General features: G+C 34.0%; 1 protein-coding gene across 2 annotated transcripts; it reads right to left on the reverse strand.

Moving 5' to 3' along the window:
* Positions 1-348: 348 nt before the first annotated feature.
* LOC131929319 (tyrosine-protein kinase BAZ1B) lies at positions 349-18,335 on the reverse strand. Of its 2 annotated transcripts, none has more exons than XM_059285433.1 (24): positions 18,141-18,335; positions 16,673-16,848; positions 16,248-16,353; positions 15,388-15,532; positions 14,931-15,007; positions 14,648-14,813; positions 13,268-14,545; positions 13,055-13,177; positions 12,547-12,704; positions 11,935-12,226; positions 10,915-11,077; positions 8,123-8,306; positions 7,417-7,573; positions 6,884-7,060; positions 6,429-6,561; positions 5,920-6,080; positions 5,670-5,810; positions 5,517-5,546; positions 5,217-5,359; positions 4,387-4,457; positions 3,754-4,022; positions 3,536-3,613; positions 3,109-3,252; positions 349-2,660 (listed from the first exon to the last, which is right to left on the reverse strand). In XM_059285433.1, the coding sequence occupies exons 1-24, from the start codon at positions 18,251-18,253 to the stop codon at positions 2,499-2,501; spliced, it is 4,647 nt and encodes a 1,548-aa protein (XP_059141416.1). In that variant the 5' UTR covers positions 18,254-18,335; the 3' UTR covers positions 349-2,498. The 2 variants fall into 2 exon arrangements, with proteins under 2 accessions (XP_059141416.1, XP_059141415.1); XM_059285432.1 differs by having other exon boundaries at positions 3,754-4,025.
* Positions 18,336-19,887: the final 1,552 nt, after the last annotated feature.

A 19,887-nucleotide genomic window follows, 5' to 3' on the forward strand; every position in this document is an offset into this window, starting at 1 on the left:
TTATTTAAAACTTTTCTGTGATAGAAAACACACGATTAAAGAAATAATAGAAAGTCAAAAATTTTTAAATAAATATCTTCAGGGGTGTAGGCAATAAGTATTCATAAGGGATGTGGAGGATGTGGTGGGAGTTAAGTAATTTGATTTAATTTCCATTTATATATATTATATATGTATATATATAGTGATTTTGAGTTTATATTGCTCTATGAAATTTCAACTGAAATAAGATGACAGAAAACCTTAGACAACTTTCTCTAGGATGAGTGGGGTTATCCAAAACTTCCATGTGCTCTTTAATTAGTGGCAAACATGTAGAAAAAGAAATAAAAACAAAGCACACATTAAACTCAAAGTTTATTTGGTCCACCATTGTTGCCATGACAACACTGATCACACATTGTACAGTAAGACAAAAACTAAAAAAAAAAAACTGTTCAAAACAATTTAAATACATTATTATTTTTTTTTTGGTCAACACTTAAAAATGTATTTTAGTTTCAATGGATGGAATATATCTTCAGTTAGCATCATCATCAGAATTTTTTTCAACAAATAAAATCATTAACACACGCCATTCTATATCTTACTATGTATGTCTCTATAAAATAAAACATTATTTTCTCACAACACTCAACCTACATACATTCAAACAACTTTGGCAGTCATACAAATACAATGCACGTTATGCACAAGAATTGCTTTGTACATTTACTTAGAAAGGCTATATACACAATTTATTTTCAAACAAATTTTTTTTAAAACATTAAAGACATCATGGGCTACAACATAAATATAAGTGGAGAACTTGTTAGCTTAACAGGTCTCTGATTAAAATAAGATTATGTTTCATTCAAAAAAAGGACTGAAGCCAAAGTTTATTTGAGTTTACTATTCCACAACCATTTTTCATTGTCTCAATATTCACAATTTTTTTTTTAATCTAAGCTATGTAAAACTGTATGGGCCATTCATAATGTGTGATTATTTTTATACTATTTATTTATTTAAAAAATACATAATCATATAAAACAATCATGAACTTATTTTAGACCCGCTTATTTGTATAGTTATTTCATCAGCTTCGCTCAAAAATATTTTAATTTTTTTTTACTTTTATTTAAGTATTTTACTTCATTGAATACTTTCCCCAGGGTAACATAAAATTTATAAAATTAATTTATATATATTTATTGCCTAAATATTTTAAAGACCCTATCTCAAGAACGTTTTCACCAAGTGTGTTGCCCACAATTGTTGTTGAGCTTGTATTGGTTAAATAATCAGACCAACAAAAATCTAAACTTAAGTGCAGGAGATTTACATGTGCTTTCAAATACATAAAAGCATTCTAACAATGAAATAGTACAGCAGGTTATAAAATGGCACTGCTAGATATACACATCAACTGGAGTCACATGCATGAAAAAAAGACATTGTGCGGCTTGTGAATAAAACTGTACAAGATGCTGAAGAGAGGGCGAGAATACTGTATACTACAAAATCAAACTTAAGGCTCTTTGTATAGAATTAACCTGTTAAGCAGTTTGTGTGTGACTGAATTTTTTTTTTCCTAATCTTGCACATTCAAAAATAAATTATTTCAGAATAAGAACATTTTGCATTAAAATTTAAAAAACAAAAATCAAGGATTAACCGGAAGATATAACAGACATCTATAAAATAGAGTTCTGTTACATTTTTATCCTTGACTATTTCTTGACATTTTTCTAATATATTTTTTTACCAATATACATTTCATAAAATAAAATGATACAATTTTTTTTAAAAATCATGATACACTTTGGTTATTTAAAAAACACTATGCAAAATGAAGAGACCAATTGTGCATTTAAAATACATTTTCAGCATTTGATACAATGGAACACATAAGAGATGTAGATAATTTGAAATTACTAAATAATTAAAATCTACGTTTGATGTTTTGCGTAAATATCCCTTACTGTTACCTTTGTTATCATATTATATTTATGTTAAAAAAAACTAACATCATTTGAGGAAATCTTGCTCAAGTTTCAGCATTCAATACACATCTAACAAAAGTTGTCTTTAAAAAGACAAACATTGTAACATAAGTACAAGTAAAATAAAAACCAATATATGTACATATATAACAATATTCATGATGCGTAACCTTTGTAATGCCAAGATCCATGCGCAGAAAAAAAAAGAATGACATACTGTAATATACAACTTGATTGCTTTTGAAGTAGCACACTTGGAGTACTATTTTATTTATTTATTTTTATTTAAAGTCAATCGACTGATTTTCTGTGTAAACCTTCAATTTTTTGTAAACTAAAAATTAGAATATACGTATAAAGTTGTCACTTATATCTATCAGGGTACAATTTTCTAATAACATAACACAAGGTTTTAAAAATCAGCTATGCTATATACATTACATTATTATTTACACCATTCTGTGTCCAACCCTCCAAGACAGGACCTGTTTTAAGCGCTAACAGTGCTCAGCATTATTTGTTCCTAGACCTGCGTCTGCCAGTATCACTGCCACTTGAGTTCTCCTCTTTCTCCGCCACAGTCCTATAGAAAGGCCAGTCGGGGAGCATCTTGTGTAGGGCATCTTTGAAAACTTTCTCTACCTCACGCATGCAGTTGAAAACTTCACTGTCAGGCTGCATTAAAAAAAGAAAAACCTACCTATTTAGTCCAGTTAACAAAAAAAATGTATGCAGCATAAAAATAAACCACTTTAAAAAATGAATTCATAGTATCGTACCCTTATGCAAGCATAATCCATAGTATAAAAAGACTGTGGTGCTTACTATGCCCAACTGGCTTAACTTTTCATTATTCAAGGCAGGCACCTGACAGGGTTCCCAGATAAACGCGGAATCAGAAAACTGCGCAAACACAAACTAGACTAATACACTTTAATTTTGTTGTATTTCGTGGAAATTCAATTTATTATACTACAATGTACATGTGGTCAGTCTTTGTTAATGTTTAACAATGCTCGATTTAAGAACACAAAAATGCCCATGCACACTTTTTTTGTGTGCAGTTTTCTGTTGCGCATCTTTCCGGTGACCACATGACAGAAATTAGACAATAACTACTTACCTTATTATAGGCCTCAGCATTCTCAAACACAAGAGCTGCATCTTCTATAAACTCTTGAGGAGAGGCATAGCTTAACCGTGTACACTTCTTCAGCATTGTTTGAAAATCCATCGGCTTCTTAATTACTGTATAGTAGTCAGGCACCTACCGAGAAAATTTTTTTAAAATATAAAAGTCATCCATGAATTAAAATAGAAAATTAATTAACAAATGAATAACTGCCTTTTTGCAATCCCTGAAAATAATTTTTAAACTGATGAAAGAACATGAAATAGAATTATACTTAACAAAATATTTTTTTAGATTTTAGCATACAAATATTTTTCACTAAATATATAGAATAAAATGAAACATCTTTTAGTCAGGCTAGATGTTAAAAGGTTAATGAAGTATTTAATTACACACACATTGTAATAAAACTACTTACAGATTTTTTATCAACAGGCTCTAAAAATGGCCATGAAGACTTGTGTTTCATAACTTTGTGTAAAATTTCCTCACACAACTGAAAGACATTATCACAGTTTAAACTACATTTTTCATAAACTTTCACCTTCTTTCAAACGAGCTGAATATAATACCAAAGATTATTTTATAAAACTAATCTGATTTTGAAGTTGCGTAAACAAAATAATCTTCACTCACTGACAACTCAGAAGGACCTCTACGAGAAGTCCGCGAGGCTGGCGTCTGGTTAAAACTTCCATCTCGCTGGTTACCGCTGCGTGACCTCGTGTGACCTGACGGCTGTGACGAGGTCTGGCTTTTATCCCTGCTGCGTGTTGAACCCTTGGGTCTACCCGGGTGAGATCTCGTCCTCTGTGGCGTGACTTCCTCCTCACTTTCTTCCTCTTCTTCTTCATCTTCTTCCTCCTCACTTGCAGTCATCTCTTGGCGGTAGTTGCGTTTGGGAGCTACTGATGAATATTGTATCTCATTAGACCTTGTATAAATTAAATTCTTATAAACTAAAATAAAATAAAGTTTGGTGTTAAAAAAGGACATCACTTTATACAGCCAGCACCTGCAACAATTATTTTAAAATCTAGTTGAATAATCATGGCCTTCAGACAAGATGTATTTTCACTGTCAAACTAAGTCCAAAATTATGTCACTGTTTGTCCTTTATGTCTAGTCTTTATCCTGGTGTTGAGTGTTGATGAAAGACCTTGGATCAAAACGTACATTGTAACTTAATTGTCTTTAATTTGTGAGGATAGTGACACTACCCGTTTAATCACTATTTAATAAATTTAGAGTAAAAAACTCCATCAATACCTTTTCTAGCATATTTGCCTCTTCGCCTGTCATTAGCACCATTTTTACAATCACAACACTCCCAAACACCCCTAAGAGGAAAAAAAAAGTATTAAAATAACTGTGAACTATATGAAAATAAAACAGTAGAAAAAATGTGCACTTAGCAAAAAGAACAATAAATACAGTAAACACTATATGATTTGTCAGAGGATAAGACAAGATGATGTATGGTTCCTTAAAAATTCAACAAGGAGATACATTTCTTATAGTGCAGATGTCTGGCTATTTTTTAACCCGCATCACTAAGTCAGGCTAAGAACTTTGGTAGAGAATCATGGGTAGCTTAAAGCTTGAAATAAATCTGTAAAATATGTCATACTACTGGTCACTGATGGTACCTCTTGCTCGGTCAGCAGAGTTGTTTTAGTAATTCCGTTTCTAATTGGATATTCCTATGCTTCTTTTATCTAAATTTACATTAAACTGAATATCTTCCAATACATTGAGCTACAAAAAGTTCAGAGCTTATATAATAAAAACATAATTTTTTTTTTATTGCTAGGCTTAATCAGAACCGGTAGTTCTCATTTTGAAACTGACAATCTGTCTGGCAAGTAAAGTAGAGTTCACCTGTTTCTGTGACCTCAGCATATGAAGGGATATTGTAGACAGCACTAAGCCCAGCCACCTTTACTTTCCCTAATGTAAGTTAGGTACCCATTAGAACAGGGTAGACTCAGGGACATTCTACTGACTTGAACCCGGATTTGAACTCGAGACTTTCGGGTTAGCAGTCTAGCCCTCTAGGCCACACCGCCACAAACATACTAAAGCATAAACATAAATACCTGGGAGGGTGCCTAAGAGGTGGATTGTGACACTGTGTATGGAATGCTGCCGGACATTTGGTACAAAAAATGAGTTTGTCAGATCCGCCACACTCCCTGCAAACATCCTCTTTATCCTCATTTTCCTCGGCTTCACTCTCAGACTAATTTTTAAGATGGAAAAAGAAAATGAAGATGAAACATCAGATTGTGAATAAAATATATTTGTAAAAAAATATTTTAAAATTAACACAATGATACTATTAACTGTAAAACATCAGTAAAATTAAGCTGTGTAATTAAATTTAAAAACTAACATACCTCAAGAGGTCTTGACTGGGGTCGACGTGGCTGAAAATTGGAGGGTATTAAATAGAATAATAATGATATACAACTTTGTAGATAGACTACTTTATTGACAACATAATTTAAACACTATTTTACTGAATAAAAAAAGAAAACTTTTTTTTTTACCATGCAGGCTGGACAGAACCAATCCCCACTGGGCAGTTTAGATAGAGCAGGCCTTAAGCAGTACATATGGAAAGCTTGATTACACTCGTCGCACAACAGAAGGCGAGTTTCATCACATTTCTTTCTGCAGATTTTGCATTTCTGAAGTAAACGAAAAAAAAATTATAAATTTATTTTATAAATGAATAATCAAATCCAATTTTTTTAAATCTATATTTCATAAATAATTTATTTAAAAAAAAAAACTTACAGCATTTTCTGCAGATTTTTCCCACTTTATACAACAATCCAACATGGCCATTAAGACGTGTAACCTAGACAGTGTCTGACACCCTTCCACTGCCTCTCTCCACTCTCTGATTGATTTCTCCCTCTTTGCCTCCCTCTCTGGGTGTTTTTCTGTGACCACATCTAACAGGAGAAAAAAAAAATTTGCTTAAAAAAAATGGCTCCATTGTATGAGAGCGCATGGATAATTGCCCTTTAGAAATCAAGATGCAATGCTTGGGATATTGGTGTTATGTTTCAATAAAATATAAGTTGCTGGAAGATTTTCTGTGATGAAACCCAAAAAGGTGCAGCAACTAATGGTTTAATAATGTTTTTTTGTTAAAATAGTAAATACAACAAAGTATCAATAACATAATAAATAAAATAATCTTTTAACCTATTCAATGATATAAAACAAAGTCAGTTTTGTAACAATTTTAAAAAAAAATGATTAATACTATTTTATATAAAAGAATCTTTCCAACATACCATTATTTTTGCTGCCTTCTTCATCGCTTATTTCTTCTTTCTTTTCGGTTTCACTTGATTTGTTACTGGGCTTCATAAAACCTTGAAGGAATTTCTCTAAAATTCCATCTTTAACTTGTAACAAACATTCACTCTGTTTAAAGACAAAAAGGATTAGATGAAGAAAATAAAAGAGTAAGAAACATTATTATAACTTATTTCTTCTTCGTTAACAGAATTAAGTGTTACGTGATTTTTAGATTTGCTTTCATAGCCTTTGTCCAACCAACAACAAACTACAAGGCAGCAGTTGTTTGATTTTGGATTTGTCTCTCCTAGAAGAGTTGCTGTCCCTCGCTATTGAGGCCTCATCTACCCTGGGGTTCGAACTCAAAACTTTTTGATTTAACAGCCATGAGCTTTACTGACTTGACAATGCAGACCCTTTACAAATTACAAATACAAAAATACTGTACCATATCAGCAATTTCTGTTGCATCCATCAACTTAGACTCCCACTCATCAAAGTCAGAAACGCCTCCAAGACCACCATTTCTCAGACGGAGCTCCATGTCAGACAACTCCTTCTTAAATCCAGCCATCATCTCTACATCCCCGTCTGAATCTCGCAACTCAAGGTTTGTTCTTTGGGCCTAAATAAATCATAAATAAATTATTTACTTCAAGAACATTTTACAATATTACGCTTTTTTGTTGTTTTTTTCTTTGGTTTATAATTTTGAGGAATATATTACAAAACAGGAAGTGATATGCATAAGTTAATGCTCAACGGTATGATGTAAGAATTTACTTTTAAATTATAAAATAACTTTTTAAAAACAATTTTCTATGGATGTTCACTTTCTACTGGTTGAGTTCACATTGCATGAAATATCTTGCATAAATTTAGCATTAAAACTCTATTTCACATACATTCATCTTAAAGAACGAAGAGAAATTAATCTAAAATACTACATCTACTATTAAAAACAAAATGACAGCAACCAACCTGGACTATAGCTCTTGATATATCATCATACCGACGTTTAATCTCTGTCTTAAGCTGAGACTCCCTGATACCCTGAGGGTGCAAGGCTTTTAAAAGCCCATCTAGGGCCTTCTGAGATCGATATGTAAACCACAGATTTTGCCCAGCATGAGGTATACTAAAATAGAGAGAAACACATTGTAGTTACGTAAAGTGTAAAAACAAAATCAAATTATACATGAAATAGAAATACCAATAACAAATAGTGAATTGGAATGCAAAATTATTTTTTTTAAAAATAGAATAAAATAAAAATTACAAAATAGAAAAGCTATTTACAAATTAACATTGAATGTTTAAAAACAAAATAAAACTACCTATAAAATAGGAATGCTATGAACACATGAACAGTGAATGTGTAAAAACAAAATGAAACAACTTTTGAAATAGGAACAACATTAACAAATCAACAGTGAATCTGTAAAATCAAAATGAAATCACTTACACACTAGAAATGCTGTTAACAAATAAAGAGTGAATTTAAAAACAGAATGAAACGACTTATGTAATAGGAATGACATAAACAAATAGTGTATGCTCAAATGAAATAGAATTGTGTAAAAACCAAATGAAACAACTTATGAAATAGGAATGACATAAACAAATAGTTTATGCTCAAATGAAATGGGAATGATATTAATAAATCAACATCGTGTGCTCAAGCTACCTTTTTTCTATGACATGTCTCCTGGCTCTGTACACAGTTTTATGAGGGGCTGTACTGTTCTCTTCTTTAACAGCAGAATTGTCCTCCTCCTCCTCTTCATCACTCTCGGAGGATTCCTCTTCATCAGAATCACCCTTAGGAACTTCAACCTTTACACTGTAGTTCACTTCCTCACCCATCCAGCCTAGAAAAAAATTAACAAATAAAATTAATTTAACTCGTCAGTTTAGTACAAGTAACATAAGAGTCATACAAATAACTGAGCATGGTACAGATACAGTCCACACATTTTTTATGGGTGTTATTGATGACTGTGCCTTCAAGCAAACAGGCTTCTCCATACCATTTTCATTTAACATCAAAAGCTAAGTTCTTATATAGACCAGAAGTTTGGAAACTGCTGGTTTCCAAGCCTGTTGTCACAAGACTTCCCTTTAACCAATCAAATAAGTTTGCACCTTTACAATCTGTCTACCCCAGGGGCCGGCAACCTGCTGCCTCTTTTGGTGTCAATATGCGGCTCGCCAGTTCCATAATAATTATATTATTTTATTTTCAAAACTAAAAAAATATTATACTGTATAAACAATTTTAAACAAAATAAAAAACAATGAGAATAGGTGGAGTAGAGTGTATATGGACAGCTGACAGGGGGACACTTGAATTTTCGGGGGTGGGGTGTGGATGGATGCTAGTAAAAGTATTTATTTCCTATAGAATTTCTATTTTGTTGGGTGAGGGTAGACATTTTTCTGCACCCCCCCCCCCCCCAAATTAAGAGAAAAATGGAAGAAACACTGTCCACTACAAAGTGCATAAAGAAATGTTAGTGGCTCTTTAAAAAAATTAGGAAATTTTGTAAATTGTAACTTTTATCTCTTCCTTCTCAAATGGTTGCGGACCCCTGGTCTACCCCCATCTGTTTTATACCCCCATCTATTTTAACCCCTGGTCTACCCCCATTCTATATAATAGTTTCGCTGTCTGTGTATCTATCTGTGTATCTATGTATCTGACAAGAACGCTCTAGAAAAAACACAAGCAATATAAAAACTTTCACAGTGAAACGAAAACTAAATATGACGTCACATTTAGCATATAGTAGAAAATAATATCAAGCCGGAGAGTGCACACAGTAATATGACGTCATAGATTCTCGAGTGAACTTTGAATAAAAAGGCAATTTTGTCTAATCTAAGTGGTTTGCGTGAAGTTTTTTTCATACAATTCTTCAGGTAGGGGCGAAGCCCCACCCCCGCGTAAGAACGTCTGAGCCCCCCCCCCTCCCCAACTCAAAAGAAATTTCTAATGTGTCTAATCTAAAAAGTGGTTTACTTGCAATTTCTTTAATGCAATTCTTCGGGTAGTGGCTAAGCGCGACACCAGTGTTTCTTTCAGACTTTTTCCTCCTCGGAGGGGGAACTTTTTCTAATAGTGTGCATTTTTTTTTCAAGCATCTCTTCTGTTAGGGGCAAAGCCCCGCCCAGATTCTTCCTTTAGTTTGTATGATCTACCAATGCGACCAGTGTTTCTTTCAGACTTTTTCCTCCCTGGAGAGGGGTGGGGGTACTTGAAATTTTCAGGGCGAGGATAGAATTTTTTGGGAGGGGGCGGACACTGGAAAAAGTATATAATTATATTTCGTTGAATGGAACGGTAGACATGTTTTGGAGTGTGTGTGTGCGTGTGGGGGGGGGGGGGGAGACGAAGCCTCCTCCTCCCAAGTAGAGTTGCCTGAAAGAAACTCTAAATGCGACTTTTGTCATGAATGAGATTAGGTGCATGGTTTAGGGATATGCCTATGACTATATTTTGTATAAATTAAAGTACGGAGAAAATAGCACTATCAAGGAGAAAATAGACAGCACTATCAACCTAGCGCCCATTGTATCTTTCCTCAATTGTATCTTTCCTCAAAGGGCCATTTTTCTCGTCTATTTAATATGGTTATATTGAAACATACATATTAGACCAAGCTATCCTTGTCAATTACCGCTATTAAATTTTGAAATTTACATGTCTTCAAATTACAAATTTAATACAACTATTGTTTGGAGGTTCTACTAGAGTCAAATAATAAAATATATATTTGATTAAATAGTAAAGAACAGACAAAATTCACGTAAGGATTTCAATATTCAAGTCTTTTAAAATAAGAAGCAATGATCCCTATTTTTAATGTCATTATTACATGACGTCTCTGGGTGGCATGGCTATAGGGAACTATGTTAAAGGTTACTTCCCCTGGCTATATAAATTTGAACTTCCAAAATAAGAACAAAATATTCAGTGTAAAAGAATTCAAGCTCTTCTTTTCTAAACTGCAAACTACTATTAGTCACATTAGAAAATGATATGGTACACAGCAGCAATAACCGTGAATTTTTTTGAGAAAATGTCAAGGTCAATGCCCGCCTTGCGATGGTAAAAAAATTAGCCTCTCTTTTTTAAGTCAGGCGGTATACAGTTACTTCTGTGATACCTTTGTTCTACCACTGAGCTGGTTTTTTTTAAAAACGAGAACTGCCGATTTAATTCATACATTTTACATGCAGTATTTTTTAATTTCTAGATGTAAGTATTTTGTAAAATTCAATATGTGGACGGACATCCACATTACACACTCTGATTTGGAAACAGTCCTAAAGACATAGTTCACCAAGGCATGTTGTATCAAAACTGAGGAGTTGATAGCGAATATGATGCATTTAAAAAATTAATTTTAATAACAATAAGTCATTTTTTGTGCAAAGTAGCAGTGGTCTATAAAAGTTCCTGCCGAATTGTCTCACCTTTCTCAACATATAATCCAGGTGTTGTATTTGTGAACACCCAATATCTGTCGTGATTTCTGTCCGTGCCAACAGTTTCCTGTCTTAAAACCATTCTTGCCAAATTGATTGCCTCAGCTATTTGTTCCTGCTTTTTCCTCATCTTTTCCTTCTGCTTTTCTTCCTGTAATTAAATTTATTGTTGAAAGAGTTCTAAGTAGTCATTTACACAAAAAAATTTTTTTTAAATATACCTATCAGAAGCTTGCTATTCTTTTGCGTAACATTCCTGTACTTCATAGAACTAGAAAAATTTGCCATAGAAATCTAACAACATTACTATCCTCCCTAATCTATAATTAAGCCATAAAATAAATCATGAGAAATAATGATTAGGCGAGTACTAAGTGGCAATTTTCTAATTTAGTCCTTATCAACAATTCACCTAAAAACATCATGACAAATGTATACATTGGCATTTGAAGCCTCTAAAGTTACATTCTAAGAAAAATTCCCAAATATCTAGTCCTTTGCAACAACTCACCTACAAAACATTACCAATGTATATACACCATGTGTAGCCACTATATTATTAAAATATACCAGATAACCCAGTCCTTAACAACAATTCACATTTCAAATGCATATACACCATGTGTAGTCGCTATGTAAGGTGTTAAAATAATACCTGATAACCTAGTCCTTAACAACAGTTTACATTTCAAATGTATATATGTTACAGTCAAAGCCCGAAGTCTGCCAAAGCACACATTGGAGGGCCAAGAGAGCCGGCCAATGCGTGCTTTGGCCGCACTACGGGCTTTGAACATAACATATACACTATTTGTAGCCGCTATGAGAATTGCCTAAAAAAGGACCTGATAACAACAATTCACATTTCAAATGTATATACACTATGTGTCGCCACCATGTGAATTGCCAAAAAAAAAACCTGTTAAACCTAGTCCTTAACAACGATTCACATTTCAAAAGCGTATATTCTATGTGTCGCCGCTATGTGAATTGCCAGAAAAAAAATACCTGGTATTCTTTTTGCCTCATTGCCATCTTCTCTTTCTCAAGCTTCTCCTTCTCAGCTGCTGCTTTGGCTGCCAACTCCCTGCGTCTCTTCACAATGGATCTCCAGTTGGTGGAATCCTCGGCACTGTCCTCTTCCTCCTTGCCGTAAAAACTATTTATACTGAGGGTGCCCGACTGTGTTACTGCAGGCTTGTCTTCCTTGCCTTTCTTGTCTGTTTTATCCCCTGGTGTATTTTGTTTGCCAGTTTTTTTTTGTGCAGCTATTTGTTTCATTTCTGTATTTTTTTGCCTCCTAGGTTCCAAAAAGGTTTTTAAATATGGATTAAAAATACTCCTGAATAAGACATGGGGAAATAATGAACAGAATGGCCAACAAATAATGTGGAAATTCTGACCAATACATTAGTATTGTGGATATCATTGCCAAATATATAACACCAGACTAATATGGAAATTGCGATCAAGTAAATGATTGTTTGAAAGTACTTAGAGGCAATATTTAAAAAAAAAGAGTAAAGGGTACAGTATCAAAAAAAAAAAAAGTTATTGAAGACATAAAGATCATGAATCTATTATTTTCACAAATGATCATATACAACTAAAAAAACTTACGTAAGAACATTTGCTGCACGCTGTTGCTCTTCCATATAATCTTGAACAGAGTATGTGGCTAGCACACGTGAACATAACCCTCGTAACACACATAATTTTTGTTCAACATCAAGTTGATAAAATTCTGAATCCTTTAATAAGTGGATGTATTCTTCAGGCTGAAAATAGTAAATCATGTTAAAAATGCACATAAAATGACAATTTTCTTTGTTTAACTGAGTTTGTAATGATGACTTACTAAACCTAAGAAACATATAATACTTTATTGCACAAAAAAGTCTAATACATTTAGTTGAAACTATTCTTTTCAATGGAAGATTATAAAAATGGAAAGCAGTTTTGTTTCAGACCATTTTCCCTAAGGGGGATTGGGCGGACACTGGTTAAATTTTGCTATTTCTATGTAAATTTTATATTATTTCAATTACATCCAGAGAGATGGCTGAAAGTAACACTGGTTGAAAGGCGAAACAATTATAACAGAGCACTAAGGTTAAATGTTACTTACGACATCCCCTTCATTTTCATCTTCTTCCTTATCTTCACAGCGCAAACACAGTCTCACCAGTTCAGAAGCTGTATAAGCACTCACTGCTATATCAGATAACTGTGTATTGAGTTCTTTATATCCCTAAAAACAAAAAATTCACAAGTTGAGGAAATAGTTTATACCAGTATCACAGAATTATTATAACCTTTAAATAAATAAAGTTAACTATACCTTGGCAATTTGATCCTGTAGCAGTGTTTGTAAAAGTACGTTTAGTACTCGTGACAAGTAAGTAAACCCAGAAGAACCGCCAACCAGAGCTTTCATTAAGGCATCAGTGTAAATAGGATATTCAGATTCTGGCATCAACAGACCACCAAAGCAGTTAATGAACTCCGTCACCATGGCAACATCCCCAAACAATGTATTGGGGAAGCCATCGGGCGTGGGGACCAGAGTGGCTTGGGGTAACGGCGTCAGGTCAAGGTCAGTGTCCTCAAATCTTCTTCTCTTGTCCTTCAACTTCTGGAGCAGCTTCTGCTTCTGGATCTGCTTTGCCTGTTCTCTTTTCTCTTTCAGGTAAGCTTCCCTCTCCTCCGGTGTCATTTTAGCCATTTTTTGCTTCTCTTCGATGAAGCGTTTTTTGTGCTCAAACTCATCTTTGAGCTTATCTGGCAAGTTCTTAATCTGCGCAGCAGTTAAGACAGACACGGCTTTCTTGAGCAGCATGGAGTATTTCATCTTCTCGTTCAGTGTTTCCCTCTTCATGTTTAGAAGTCTGCGCACAATCGCTGGTGTTGGTGGGGGCTTAGATGGCGATTTGGGCGTTTTTGGAGGGGATTTTTTCTGTGGCGTGGAAACAACAGTTTTCCCTTTTTTAGTCAAATCGTACAGTGTCACTTGTTTCATCCCTCCTTTCTTTTTATCCGCATCTTTATCTTTTTTCTTTTTAGTGCTCTTTTTTAAAGATGTATTATTTTTATTATTGGACGAGACCGGTTTTTTTGGGGTGCCTGTGGTCATTTTCTTAGGGGAGAGCTTTTTAGGGGTGGAAGGGGTGATTTTGCTGAGGGGTATGTCTTCATCACTGGATTCACTACCTTTCTTCTTTTTCTTCGGGGTGCTTTGTTCAGCTAGCTGGGAAAGGGGGACATCTGAACCCCCATTGGCTCCTGAACTCTGGCGTTTGAGCTTGGCTAAGGTAATTCCATCTTCAGAATCAGTGTCAGATACAACAATGGCTGAATCTTGAGACTTCTTTTTCGGAGAGGCTGAAATTTTTTTCAGTGGTGTTTTCTGTTTTGGGGTAGACTTATCTTTTTTAGATTTAGGTGTGGAGTCCTTATCTTTCACTTTCTTGTTAAGCTGGACAGTTTTGAGTTGCTGTTCTTTCTTTGATTTTTCTCCTGATTTATCAAGTTTTAATTTCTTTGCAGCAGACTTGCAGGCTCCATTTGATAATTTTCTTTTATTTCCATTTTCTTCAGCTTTTTTAAGAGCTTCTGACATCTACAATAAAAAAAAGTTCACATTTTATAGACATTTTTTGTTATTTTACTTTTAACTAAATTAACTGATTTACAAATGATAGCCAGAGTATCTAAAGCTTACCTTAACAGGGGAGAGGAAAAAATCAGCAAATTTGCTAACAAGTTTATACTGTTTCACTAAATCAGCATTAACAACCCAAGGACTAGTGGCCGTAGTTCCTGAGCGAAGAGCTGATACCCGTATAAAAAGTCGCAATAGATCTTTGGACGGAGCCTTCTCTACACGCCTATGATAAAAAACACAAGAATGCATAAGACAAAACCGCAATGAGTAAAAAATAAGAAGTCTCCAGGGAAAAAAACTAATGGCTACATATTTATTAGGCTACGTATCTAAAACTTACTGCAGATCAGCTCCTGGAACAGAATGGATCACTTTGGCTTCATTTTCAAGTTCAATACTGTAGTTGTAGGGCAACATCTGTAAAAATAAATTACATCAGTTAATACAAAAGTCCTGACATTAGTCCTGTTAGTGGAGCAAGGTATTAGGAAAAGAAGGTAGAGATGGGTTGGCCATTTGTCGAGGGAAACATCGACTAGTACTACTAAACAAAGCATGTGATAGAATCCACAAGAATCAAGGAAAAAAAGGGACCCTAAAACACACAGCATACAGAAATTGAAAATGAAATGAAAATAATAGACAAAAAGAAAGAAATGGAAAAATAAAAGAAAAGCATGGATGTTGTCAATGGCCTATGCTCCAAGAATTTTTGTAATAAATAATAAATCATTGAAAAAGAATCCTATCAGGTTTTAAACTATGTTAAACACATTTGTTAGAATGCTGTAAATTACCTTAGGAGGAACCCATTTTTTAGGTGAATGATCTTTCTCTTTTTCATCTGTGCTGTTTTCCTTGTCACTTGATGGTGAATTGCATGAACCATTTGCTTTGTTTTCAGAATGACTGCTGTCAACAGCTATAACTTTAGCAGGAATACTGAAAGAAATTTTTTTTTTTAAATGTAATTAAAAAATGTTAGGTTTTAAAGCCCTTTTTGAAGAAAGGGAAAACTTTACTTCTCTCTTGTTCTATAGGAGTAAATCCTTTTTTTAGACTATAATTCTATCTATATATATAATTCTCTTCTTCGAGCCGTTAGAAAACAAGCTGCAAACGCTCTCCCTACCTCCCCACCCCTACATGGTTTTAGTGAGCTATGTTCACTCTAAATGTTTACAAGCAGAGCCAACGATTTTAAACGTAGGGGGGGGGGGGGAGTAGGGGGGGAGGGAAGGAAGGGGGGGGGTTATGGTCCTTAACGAGCTACTTATAGTGTTTTAAAGAAATATTTTCAGTGTCAGCGTTTGTACTGTCGAATTCACAAATTATGAATTATTGAAAATTAGAAACAACTAAATAGCGGCGTATGTTATGCCGCGGGCCGGCTCGTTCTTTATATAAAACAATTTTGTACAAACAAAATTACATCATGACACAAATAACGGGTAGTTAATTTATCGTCTTATTAATTACTAATATTAAATTTGTACTTCAAACCCTAATCCTAACAGCGAATCCATATCAGCACACAATTTTGTATTGCCAGAAAAGAAAACCATTAAATGTAGGGAGAAAAAATATTAAAGAAAAAGTTTAAAATCACAACAAAAATAACGTAGGCTTAATTAATGTATTATAAAATACAACTTACAGCCTGTCGGCAACTTTAACCTTCAGATTCACTTTTTCCCCGACCACAAATTGTTGGTGTAGTTTCCACCAAGCTTTATCAACCAATGTTTCTAAACTTACAGTATCTAAAGAAAAGAAAACAGTGTGTCAACATAAATGTTTAGCAGTTACAATAGTTCAGCTTTATGCATTCATTTATAGATAGAATTTTTTAAACAGGAAGTTCATTTTTAAAATATAGTTCATTTAAAATGTATTAAGTCTTGATTGTATAACAACCAATGAGCTGTTAATGCAAGTAACAAATTGATCAGTGATCTGCATCATAATCAACTGGGTTGATTCAAGTTGATTGTCAAAATATATACAACATTTAAGAAAAAATACTTTAAAGCATTAACTTGTAGAAACAAGCGATAATATAAAACAAATATGCAAACTTACTATGATGCACAACTTCAAGTACATCTTTCTCAAAACACTTAGGGAACTGTGAGGAAAGTTGTTCTGTTATGCTGATCTCTGATTTATAAGCTTCTTCATGTGTTAGGTTGGTATGTCCGGTGGCACGACAAGTCCATATATTTTGAGAGTACAGGTCTTTACGCTTTTCATATTCACTTACATATGGTTAAGGAAAATGCAAGTATAACAAATATGGTACAAAAGATCTAACTTGAAAAAAGTGGATCAAATAGTGCAATAACAAATAAAATGAGGTATCAGTAAATAAAACGAATAAGGCATACATAAGTTAGTGATAGAGTTGTGAAGTCCATCAAATTTTAATATAAAGGGCCTTAATGCTTTATAATATTAATGAAACATGAGTTTAATATTGCAGATCATACTTTAAACTGAAGTTAGTCATAACCCTGCCATAGGAGTTTCTTTGAAAAGTGCGCACATGGGCTTTTATATAGTAGGATGTTACTGCAACTCCAAGTGATCTTAATGTGTGTTGCTAATAACAAAATAAAGGCCTAGCTAAAAGATTGGAGTATTGGTATTACAGATATCTGATGATACTCGTCTAAAAATAGGTGTTAGTAACTGTTAGTAGTCTCTGATTTAGTTTGGAGTTATCCTTTGAAATTAGGGCTAGGGCTATTGTTGTATTAGGGTTAGCGTTGACATTCGCAAGACATATTTGTATTCTTTAGGTTAATTCCATTTTTGTGGCGTACCAAACACTGGTATAAACATTGTATAACACATAGGCCTACCCTCTAAGACTTTCCCTAGTCCTAACCTTAGATTATTAATTTCTATCCGTAACATTACACTAATTCTGAAATAATGATACTTAACAAGATTTTGGATGATTGAGGATACCAATGTGTCTTCCAACTATAGGTGTGTTAGGTTGTTGTTTGTGGTATTTTTTAAATTGTAATCTTGACTAGTTTTAAAGTTAGAAATTAGGGTAAGGGGGTTGTCCATAAATGACGTCACACTCGTCTAGATCTAGCTTTTTGTGCCATGCGACAGAGGGGAGTCGGGGAGGAAAAGCCATCCAAAAAAGTGTGACATCATTTATAGATGACCCCAAGGTAGGACTAGGGTTAGCATTGACGTTAGCTAGCAATATGTGTATTTTTTAGTTAATCACCAGTAACTTAACACCCCTTTTGTAAGAAGAGTCTAACACTACACTACACTGGTACAAAAAATCCATTGAATGCTTCAAGTTCATCAACACACACTCTACTCTAGTTTACTTATGATCTAGACTCTAGACAACCAGTCTTAGGCTCTTAGTAAACAGATCTAAACCAGTCCTTATCTACATTTATAATGCAATTTGGTTTAAGTAAGATTAGTAAGAATACAAAACATTCATTAAAAATATTAGAACAATAACGACAGGACAAAAAGAAATCTGATGACAAAAAAAAAAAAGCTAGGATACGACTTGGATTGAAAACGTTCTTTGGTGTGCGGTATCATATACGGCGCATCCTCTGATTCCTTTTTTGGAGAATTAGCTCCTATGGTAAATACCTTTTTACCTAGAAGCGGCATTTTTAGATATTGTACATGAATTATAAAAATGAAAAAGACTTTAGAAATCTGGCGCGAACCCTTGGTATCTACTCCAAGAGATCTAAGAAAAACAAATTGCACATGCTCTTCGGGTAACATACAGCAAATTCAAACAAGCCAACACATTCGGTACTTCCACCAGAAAAACCCGCAATAACAACACACTATCAATATTAAAAATTTAATAATTAATAGATCGTAGGCCTATTGCGCAGCTGTAACTTAAAAATTAATTATTTTTATTTCTCAAAACCGAGAAAGTAAAAATATAAAGATTTATTGGGAAATAAAAAGGTAGATAAATGGTTAATACATCAAATTATGACAGCTTTCCTTTATTTATATATTAGCCGTCCCGACTAGGCCCTGCACTGGCCTTTGAGAAAACCGTATTGAGGCTTATGTGCTAATTATTGAGGTTGATCGTAGTTCACTTAAGTCAAAACTGAGTTGTATATTTTTACCAAACTTGTGTATATTTAAAGATTTTTCGTTGCACGACGCAACTTTTATAAAAAGAAATATTGAATATATTTTAAATGACCAATTATCATATCTTAATTATTAGAATATTATACACGAAAGCTGTAAAAATATTAATGTATCAATCATACCAAACATAGAACACTCTAAACTCTAAAGTGTTACGGTGTTGATTTTAATTAAAACACCTCACCATTCTACGAGCGTAAGTTATCACATTAAATAAAATGACGTCATTTAGTTGTCTGCATGAGAATAATAATATGTCAGTAAAACATTATTGACTTTTTCAATCATTTATTGAACATCTTACGACATAAGCGTAAGCTATAGAAAAATAAAAAGACAAATTTTTAAAAAATAGTAGGAGTTGAAATTTCAGGATATTTCAGTAATTAAGAAAAACACTATTTTATATTTGTGCAATCTTCCATCAGCAATACAACTTTTGAGAAACTTAATTTTGTAAAATCGTATTAATAAATATAACTTAGACGATATTGCCACACTTGCTAATCTGTTAAGAAACTGTCTACGTATATGTTTTGAATTAATGATTCTTACCCAGTTCTATAAGTCCTATTTAAATTAAACCAACAAAATACTTACATTGACGTAACGCGAAACTATATAGATTAAATCATAATTTTTCCACTAATTTTTGCCGCCTCAATATGGGCACCGAATGGAAAAGATGGTTTCCACTAAACCAGTGGCGTAGCGAGGTCGCGTATCACCCGGTGCGGCACTTAATGGTGTCACCCCCCCCCCCCCCCCAGAGGCGCAGCGACACTTCCCGGGGACAAACTTTCAAATTTTTGATCTGCACCCCCCCCCCCCCCCCCCAAACTTTCGATTTGCACCTCCTCAGACTTTCGATTTGCACCCCCCCTCAAGTTTTTCTCTATATAGTTTTCTATTTTTTGCCTTGGTGTCACCTAAATGGTGTCACCCGGTGCGGTCCGCACCCCCCGCCCACCCACCCCCCCCCCCTCGCTACGCCTCTGCACTAAACGCAGCAGAAGGTTCTATGTAGATTCGTCAGTGGATTTAAGTAAGAAATAGAAAAATATTAATGCAGTTGCAGTAGTAACATTTAAAATAAACGAATATATGTAATTCTAACAAAT

The sequence above is a fragment of the Physella acuta genome, unplaced genomic scaffold (assembly GCF_028476545.2).
Source record: "Physella acuta isolate Inbredline_101_S28 unplaced genomic scaffold, ASM2847654v3 ptg001615l, whole genome shotgun sequence".
NCBI classification, from domain to species: Eukaryota; Metazoa; Mollusca; class Gastropoda; family Physidae; genus Physella; species Physella acuta.

Coding starts and splice junctions, on each gene's coding strand:
- LOC131929319 (XM_059285432.1), bottom strand. CDS start 18,253: ATGCCGCTTCTAGGTAAAAAGGTATTTACCATAGGAGCTAATTCTCCA. Junction 7,574..8,122: donor AGACATGTCATAGAAAAAAG/GTAGCTTGAGCA, acceptor TCTCTATTTTAG/TATACCTCATGCTGGGCAAA. Junction 6,081..6,428: donor AGAAGGCAGCAAAAATAATG/GTATGTTGGAAA, acceptor TTCTCCTGTTAG/ATGTGGTCACAGAAAAACAC.